This window comes from Arachis ipaensis, chromosome B06, assembly GCF_000816755.2.
Source record: "Arachis ipaensis cultivar K30076 chromosome B06, Araip1.1, whole genome shotgun sequence".
Lineage (NCBI taxonomy): Eukaryota > Viridiplantae > Streptophyta > Magnoliopsida > Fabales > Fabaceae > Arachis > Arachis ipaensis.
In genome coordinates this window covers 98,167,415-98,176,711 of record NC_029790.2, presented here as the reverse complement: position 1 = coordinate 98,176,711, position 9,297 = coordinate 98,167,415, and the positions used below count along the sequence as shown (strand labels likewise).

The 9,297-nt window shown below is 35.1% G+C and overlaps 1 protein-coding gene and 1 long non-coding RNA gene across 2 annotated transcripts; one reads left to right on the top strand and one right to left on the bottom strand.

The window, feature by feature from the left end:
- On the top strand, positions 1,910 to 4,787 carry LOC107604699. Its single transcript, XR_001612354.2, has 3 exons — positions 1,910 to 2,354; positions 3,624 to 3,713; positions 4,257 to 4,787. It is a non-coding gene; the product is annotated as an uncharacterized LOC107604699 (long non-coding RNA).
- Positions 6,897 to 7,895, bottom strand: LOC107647111. The gene is made up of 3 exons (XM_016351234.2): positions 7,494 to 7,895; positions 7,263 to 7,373; positions 6,897 to 7,186 (listed from the first exon to the last, which is right to left on the bottom strand). The coding sequence occupies exons 1-3, from the start codon at positions 7,893 to 7,895 to the stop codon at positions 7,007 to 7,009; spliced, it is 693 nt and encodes a 230-aa protein (XP_016206720.1). The 3' UTR covers positions 6,897 to 7,006.

Genomic DNA, 9,297 nt, shown 5'->3' with positions numbered 1-9,297 from the left:
TAGTATTCGTTAAGGGCTTTAATTCCATTTTTCTTTTATCCCTAATTCATGAAATCCTAATTGTTCAATTCCAAGTAAATGACGAGACTAACCTTAAATGAAACAATCTATTTAATTATGACTATTTAGGACGTGAAAAACTGAAGAATTTCTTAGTGTTGGTCTCTATTTCTCTTCGTCTCGTGTGTCTCTGTATTCGCCTCTTGAAATTGTTAACATCACATGCAATCTCATGTTTGGCATTGATACTCAGTGAAAAAATCTCCATTGAACAATGAAGGTTTCGGTAAGCATTTTATGTTTCCGTTCTTCTTGTTATCAGTTCGTTGGAGTTTGCATATTGTTGGTGATGACGTGAATTTTTTTTTTTTTAAAATGGCAGTTCGATAATGGGTGTCTTGATGTGTTGATTTATCTGATTGTAACTTATTTAATGATTTTTGTTAGATGGCAACTCATATCACGTTTGTATATCACTATCGGGGTTGGTTAGAGAAGGATGCGGATGGTGTGGTGAGGTATAACAGTGGTTTAGTGAGTATCATCGACAGGGTGCATGTTGATACATGTAATCTGTTCCTTGTTGAAGGTTTGTTTCTGGATTTAGGTTATACTAGGTATAATGAAGTGTATTGGTTAGAGGCAGGAATGGATTTAGCTAATGGGTTACGGGTGCTGAGAAGGGATGCCGATGTGGTTAAGTTGTGTGATGTTGCACTGAAGAATGAAAACAGGGTCCACTTATATTTTGAGCATCTTGTTGAAGCCGATTCAGATTTAGTTGATGAAGTTGAGGGACCTCCTTCAGAAGATCAGCAAAATCATGACCAGGATCTCCCAGAGCATGAGGAACATGGAGGACCAAATGATATAGAATTATAGGGAGCTCCTTCAGAAAATCAGAAAATCATCAAAATGATCTCCCACAGTACGAGGAGCAACAGCAACAGGAGGGTGAATCAATGTTGAGTAAAGGGGGGGATGATCAGAGAAAGATGACGTAGCTATTGATAACGTACCTATTCAAAATCAAGCTGCAACAGTTGAAAACGAAAAACCCAATTTAGGAGACAACTATGAGACACATGTTGAAGGCGAAGAGGGGCAATCTCATCCTGAAAAAGCTGATGGCCGGAGAAGAAAACACAGGAAGAATCATGGAAGGCCCCAACCATTTGGTAGAGCACAACCTACCCCACAGAACAATGGTGACGAACATGCAGGTTAGTATATTTATTGTATATTTTTGTTAGTTAAAACATGCAATTATTCACAATTAAAACATGCAGGTTAGTACATATATCAATCAATACTGTTTATAGTAACGTGACATGTGGTACTTAGAGTTAATTTTTTGTAGGCCAATGACATGTGGTATTTAGGATTTATCTTTCTCGTGAATTGGGGAAAACGTTCTCCCTCATCTCCATATAAAGGAGAAACGTGATTGAAGCCCTTAACGGATGCCACGTTGGAATTCCGTCTGCCACATCACCAAGCTCCGTTTAATGGAGAAGGGCTCTTTTTACGGTTGGGCAGATTTGTTGCGTTTTTAAAATTTTCGAAGATATAATTATCGTTAACAAATATTAGGGTTATTATTGTCAGCGTTTTACAAATTTGGGGGCATAATTGATAATTTGCTCTCTAGAAAAAATAAAGATTTTTTTGTAAGATTACTCGTATTTTTCTTATAAGTTTAATTTCTTTTATCTTCTGGTCTCTGCCCGAAAACAATGCGTACGGACTATTCAAATTATGCAACTCCAATTACCCAAATGCAATACAATCGTCTAATAAATATTTAAAACTTCCATAAAAATGCATAAAATATCTTTTTATAAAGACAGTTTTTAATAAACCAAAATAAACTCAATTTTTTTATAATAATAATAAACTTAATTATTATCAGATCCGGTCAAACCCACTAATTTACATGACTAGAAACTGAACCATGATTTTTCTTTTTGGGTTTTTTCACTTCCACAAAACGCCATGGTTTTGCAATCCTAAACTCTCAAACTCCTCCCTCAACCTTACTATATTGAACCTCGAGCTCCTCCCTCGAGCTCTGATCCCTGTAACTGCTGTCGTATCCAAACTCCCACCCTCTCTCAGCTCCGGTATCTCTCACTGTCTCTGGTGTCGCCATCAAGCTCGGCGTCGCTCTCTCGGATCGGGTCTCTCTCACGGTCTCGCGTGGTTTTCTTGCCCTCGTCGTCGCTGGCGGCAGACGCAGCAGGTATCGGGATTGGTCTTCCTCGCTCCTTGTCTCATCACTGTGTCGCAGTCAGTCCCACGCTTTCGTTCTACTCGCAGTGGTCTATGCCCCCCTCTGGCCACAATTCCTCTTGGTATGTTGCAGTTCCTCTCCATGACTTTATTTTAATTTATCAATTTCTGCTTTAAGGTGGCTTGTTGTGGTTATTTCTAGAGATCCTTTAGTTGGGGCTTGTCGTTTTATTTTGGGGGTTAGGGATAGATTCTGATTCAAAGCAACTCCACTATTTTGATGAAGCTGCAGTGTATATTTCAAAAATTGATGCCGTCCTCATTCTAATACCTTAGTCCTTGAAATGTATTGAATAATTCAAAGATTTTTATTTCAAAATTCTTAAGAACACTAGTTAGCAAAATTCTTAGATGTCTCTGATTTTTCCCCATTGAGTATAAGAACTCTGACCCCTAAGGCTTTGTTGTTGTTGAGTATAAGAACTCACTTTAAGATAAAATTAAAAAAAATAAAAAATCCCTGGTATCATATTAGAGTGGCCGCTTTCTAGGGTGTCCCGTTTACCTTTTCTTTGTTTCCCATTAATTACATTCATCCAATTGAATCTGGAAATAACCATTAAACATATGCATTCTGAAATATAAAGCTTATTTTCCATTTCGATCTGCAGTTAGGAAATGATGTTGAGGAGTAATTCTTAAAAGTGAGCAACGTATGAACCAGAAAATTTTGCCTAGATACTCTGTATGCTACTAATATTTTAGTAGCAAATCCCTTCCTTTAACTTTATTCTCTTTAACCATCCTCCTTTTGTTTTGTGGGCTGTTTTTTGACTTTTGCTATTTGTGTAGCATTACTCCTCATTGAATGTGCTATTGCTGTTTTCAGTTTTCTCTATTATTTTACTTTTGATCTAAATAATTGAGATGTTAAATTGTAGACACAAGACCATCTTAGAGTTCATTTGTTTTTTAAGTCTTCCTAAGAAAAGTAAGAATTTGGCTTCTTTCTTTTCTTAAGTTACTTTTAGCAAAAGTGCTTCACAAAGTCAAATTCCTCCCCCTCACTTTTATTTTATTAGGAAAAAAATGTAAATCAAACACACTTATTCTTATGCTGGCAGCACCTTAGAATTTCTCTTTGTATATTATGTCAATTGTGGAGCAACATATGACACGTAAAAAAAGTGTGTCAGCATTTACAAGTTTTTTAGCGAGTCCCATTTAAAATGGAAGGCCCAGAGGTATAACTCATTTGATGGTTGATATGCTGTGCTGTGTAGTAATTTTTATTTACTAGCCTTTTTGTTCACAATCAGATTTTATAGAATAAATTTGAAGATTATTTTACATTTAGCTTCCAGAAAGCCAAAATTCACTTTTTTCCATAGGTGATATATGTTGGAGATCATATTTTTAGCGACCTGAGAGGTCTCTCAAAGGCAGGTCGGCGCACAGCTGCTATCATCCATGAACTAGAGGTATATCTGCTATGTAATTCATTTTTCATGTAGATATTTTAATATCCTATCATTATTTTCAGAACCCCTGCAAGTTACAGTTACCAAAAAGATTAGTATAATTAAGTTTGACAATTACCATTTTTTGTATAGTGACTCTATTCCTGAGGAATACTTTTTGAGTTTATATATTTCTTCTTGAGGTATTGATGCATGGCATAGTAAAATTAAGAAGAATGGACATTTATATGGGGTGTTTCATTAATAATGCAGAATGAAATACGAATACAAAATGGAGATAATTACCGTTGGGGACACGTATTTTTCAGACTTGGTTACTATTGAGTATTGACTTTATTTCTTGTGTTTCAGTCTTTTTAGGATATATAACTAAGAAAAGGTAGTAATGAATCGTCTTGTCTCTTATGGTTATGACAGAAAGGTCCATAATTCGAAACATGGATATGATTCACAAGAGAGTGCTATATAAGATTTACAATGTGAGTTTAATTGCTTTTCTTCATCTAAATCTTGAATCTCCTAACATTTTATGCTTCTATGCAGGCCAAGTTTCATATAATACAAGAATTACTAGGTAAGTTGCATGCAACTGCGGCTAATAGCATGGGAACCTCGTCTTGCAATTTACTTCTGGAAGAACTCAATGGGGAAAGACAACTGCTGTCGATCCACATTATGCAACTGTTGTTTATGGTTGATGAAAATTCATATCAGCACTTTATTGTTTAAATGGATTGGATGTTCCATCATTAACATGTCATTCATTTTTTCTATGATTGCAACTCGTAGAAGGCAACTGCTGTCGATCCACAGGAACTTGCCTTCAATAATCATTGACCAGAAGTTCAGTATCAAGTCCTAGTACGATTTAAAAAAGACGATTTCACTTGTGGATTATAGCATGGGTTAACTTATGAGGGGTCTTTTGTCGTGTAGTAACTAAATCCTTGCATATTCTGACATGGTTAAGGCTTTGGGTCAGCTAATGCTTATTTATATACTCACTGAGTCTGAAATGTTGCTGCAAATTGCAACATATATTAGTCGTAAAAAATGCGGATATGTTCAACTCTTAATCTGCTAAATCTCTTGTAAATTTTCATAAATAAAAACTTAACATCTAAGAAAAAGCTTATGAAGTTGTATCCTCATTACAGGAACTAGGAAACATGCGAAAAAAACTCATACAAAAAATGCATTCCTTGTTTGATATTTTATAATGAACCATTCAATTGCACATTATTTTTTGAGCAATGCTTGTAACTCTTATGCTAACTAAAACACCCCTGGCTTGCTGATGGGAACAGAAATTTGTACATCAGAGGAGACAGGAGTGCTTGGCTGTTATATAGCTAGCTTTTATGCCTCTTGTAGTGAGCAAAACATACAATTAAATGTAAAACATTGATAAAATTCAACAATCACTCACAAAAGGCAAAGTTTGAACATCTATGTGCAACTGATTTATTTTGAAGCCTGAAAATTGGGATGCCTTCAAGTTTTAATGTGTGAAAGTTCTTTGTGTAAACAAAGTTCCTCATAGTCGAAAGAGGTGTGTGTATGTGTTGTTATTGTTTAATCAATTGGAGCAATCATATTTAAGCTTTGAAGAGTCGATAGAAGGCATGACTTTTTCACCTTAGTACAATATAAATCATTATGAATAGAAAATTCAATATATATTTAAATAGTCTAAAAACAGATATATATAAATCATTATAAATAGAAAGATCCACATATATCTAAATAGTCCAAAAGAAATAAGTGCAAGATATAAAGATAGTTTCTATTTCAAAGAAAATTAAAAAGGTCTAATTCAATCCATAACTACTAGTAACAAGCAACTAAAATCCTAAGTCTGTAGGACAGATTGCTACATCTTTTTATTCCAGTCAGTGACTGCAGGATAAGCACTGTAAAGTGTAAACACTAAAACTTTGTATGATGGACCTATTACGATATATATGAATCCGATCTGGCCCCTGACAATTTTTGCGAAAGACAACGAGGCCCCTAGAAAAAAAAAACCACTTTCTGGCCCTTAAAATTTTTTTTACGAGACAAATTAGCCCTACGTCAATAATCTGTTTTTGGGGTTAACGGAACGTGAATATGTGGCAAGTTAAGATGGTGATGTGTCCGTTAAGTGCCAGCTTGGATTGGCATATTAATGAATCACCCAACCTGGTTCCTGACAATTTTTTTGAAAATATAATTTCGTGTTTTATCTGCACTTCACAGAACATGATGAACCCTAAATGTCTCTTCCTCATTCCTTCTTATGTAGAAGCCTAACTGTCTACCACCATGAGCCATGAAGATCATTCTTCGGAAACTAGGAGTCGCAACCTGCGTGGTTATAATGTTGGCGAAGAGAGTAAGTGCTACACATTTTCTTCTGGAAGAGTTGGGCAGCCAAGAAAGAAGAAATTCATATTTCCAAAATGTCACTGTGGGTCCTATGCAATTCTCTTCCAATCTTGCACAGAACTTAATCCGGATAGGTTCTTCTTGGGATGCCCTAATTACAATGTAAGTATTATTTTTTTGTATATTTCTTAAATTTAAAAAATTTATGTAATTTAGGTTTTTTTTACAATCAAAATTTTTTATTTCCAGGCACCCATCCCACATTGTAAGTATTTCAAGTGACTAGATGTATTAGTTCACGAAAATATGGATGAGGATATTACTTGTAACAATGCTATTTTAATGGAAAGGAGATTGAAGGAGGTAGAACATAGAATGAAGGAGTTAGAGATGGAATTAAATTTGAAAAATCAAAACGAAATTGGATCTCAAGGTGGTAGATATTACTTCAGATGTTTTAGGCTTATAATTTTGGGTATAATTAGTATCATATTGTATTGAAAGAAATTAGATTATATTACAAATGTGTAATCACATTTTGATGGATGAAGATATAAAAATCTGGGTATACAATAATTGTAAGCTAAATATATGTTTCATCAAATTAAAAAAAAATATGTACAATATGATTTTCATACGTGCTATATGATAATAAAGATGGAGCTATAAACACAATCCAAAATAGTTCCATAATCTATTATAATAAACTTAGCACCAAAGTATGATTGTTTGTGCTGTGCAATAGCAAAATAATATGTCTAAATTGCCAGTTGCCTAACTTATATACCAGCGAATTCATTTACAACTATTAAGGAACCAAAAGATAATTAATTGAGTTCATAAGATACATATGACTCTTCACTTATAGACCAACAAAATACATGAGTCTTCACTTGGTGCTTTTAATCCATTAATGAATCTCCTCAAGTGTTAATTGGAGGCCTAAAACCAGGTGTTGGCATGAAGGTAAACAAGCTGCCGGATGCCCCTGAGGTAGCTGGTCCAAGTGGCTCTAAATGGTTTTGAGTGGGTAGTATTGGCGGCCTCACAATGGTTTGCTTCATTCGAAACCCAACAGGAGGTTCGGAAATTTGCTGTGTAGCCTGCACAAGATAGAAGAACCATTTCAGCACATAAAATGAGCAAGACAAAAGTCACCAAATACAATCCTATACTCACAGGTCCATCATTAGGAGGTGCAGATTGAGATAAATCAATCTCTTCACCAAAATCTACATTGGGCGAGACTTTCAGTTTTGGCATCTTTTTCTTATTCTTTTTTGCCTTTGCCTGGAAATGATGATGCAAATATAACATATAGATTCAGCAATTTGCAATCAACAACACATAACAGACCTAGCAGAATTAACATAATTAAAAAAATAGAATACACAAAATAGCAAATGCAACCATTGGATCATGTTGTTGTCCTAGCTTGTTTGTTGCTGCTCCAATGGAAGTTCCTGATTGAGTCTTGCTTTCCTTTGTCTTTTTAGTCTTTGACTGCCAATTTGGATCCTTAGGTGCACCTTTGCAAGTCTTGTGATAATGACCTTTCTCTCCACACTTACTACAAGTTACTTGGTGCGATTTTCTAACTTTATTGCCAATCACCATTTCGATAGGAGCTTTCATTCTCCTAAGTTTTGGCCGGCCAGCTAGACATACGATTGGGGGAGGGAGGATTCCTTGACAATCTATGGGGATCCAATATTCCTCACTGTTTACTGGTTGGATCATATAGGAGTATGCTGCTCGAACAGCATCCATTGTCAGTGACTTATCGACAAAGTCTTCCAATTTGTATCCCATATTTTTCAATCTAAAATTGCAGCAACTGCATGCTTGCATGAAAGCCCTACATACAATTTTAATAAATCAAATACCATAATGACATAGCAGATAAACTTGAGATTTACAATTTTAATAAATCAAATAGCATAGTATACATGAATTACCTGTGAGCTGCCATCCATTGGAGGAAATTTATGTACCTTTCCATCCAAATACTTCAACACCCCATTACTATCCTTCTCAAGTCTCCCACCATGGTAAAACACGGGTACTACAAAATTAAACATCTGCAGCACCAATAAAAGACAAATTCAGCAACAATAACAATAAGTAATAGATAGATATATTTAAAGGTAATGTAGATTATTTAGTAATTTTAATGATTGATATATCAAATTTTCATGTAGATTATATATCAATTTATCAAATTTTAATACATAAATAGATAAATTTTAATGTAGATTATTCACTAAACAAGACAATGCAATGTGCAGTAAACTACATTAGTAAATTAGTAAATTTGCTTTACTAAATTAGTAAATTTTTAGTGTGCATTAAAGGCCATATCTTAATAATTAATGATTAAACCTTGCGGCTTTGAATCATAACATGGTCAGTACACGTATATGTTAAATATTGATGGTCAATTTAAGGATCTACCAAGTGTTAGCGGCACACAAATTCAGGATCCCAACCCAAAGCACACAATTTTTAGCAGCCTCCAATCACATTAATTGTAGCCTACACCAGTTGACAACACAAGCGAATCCATTGAAAACTCAGAGGGAGCAGGAGCACTAAACGATTTTCTTTTGTAAATACATAAGCTTTTCGGTCAAAATATACAGAACATATTTGTTGTTATTGAATCTTAAGCCATTTTCTAATTCAATTCTTCATGCAAAATTTGAATATAAACAATACTCCAAATCATAGATTTCAAAGCATGTTCAATGGCAGAGAGTGTGAATAAAACCATCTTCAACTTGATAATACACATGCAATGGCAGAGAGAGTGAGTAACGAAACTTACCTCTCAACAGACAGTTCCTCCGTCAGGCGCTGTCAAAACGCCGTCAATAGCTTCGTTAGGACCAACGTATTCTTCCAAGTCAAGCGTCTTCAACGAATTTTGGAAAGAGGAGTTCTGTGTCATCACATATGAAACTTGTTTATTTTTAATGGAATTGTTAGGGGCCGGGTTGGATGGCCCATTAACCTACCCATCCAGGTTGGCATTTAACTGACACATCATTAACTTAACGTGCCACGTAGGCATGGTTAATCAGCTCTAGAGACAAATTATTAACGAAAGGGTTAACTTGTCTAACAGAGTTAAAAAATAGGGGCCGGATAGGGTTTTTTTCCTAGGGGCCTCGTTGTCTTTTGATGTTATTGTCAGGGGCCGTTTTGGATTCTC

What these genes read in the sequence shown, in the direction of transcription:
- LOC107647111 (XM_016351234.2), bottom strand. Translation starts at nt 7,895, where the DNA reads ATGGGATACAAATTGGAAGACTTTGTCGATAAGTCACTGACAATGGAT. An exon ending in GACAACAACATGATCCAATG is followed by an intron (nt 7,374 to 7,493) that starts GTTGCATTTGCT and finishes CATCATTTCCAG; the next exon opens with GCAAAGGCAAAAAAGAATAA. An exon ending in CACCTCCTAATGATGGACCT is followed by an intron (nt 7,187 to 7,262) that starts GTGAGTATAGGA and finishes TATCTTGTGCAG; the next exon opens with GCTACACAGCAAATTTCCGA.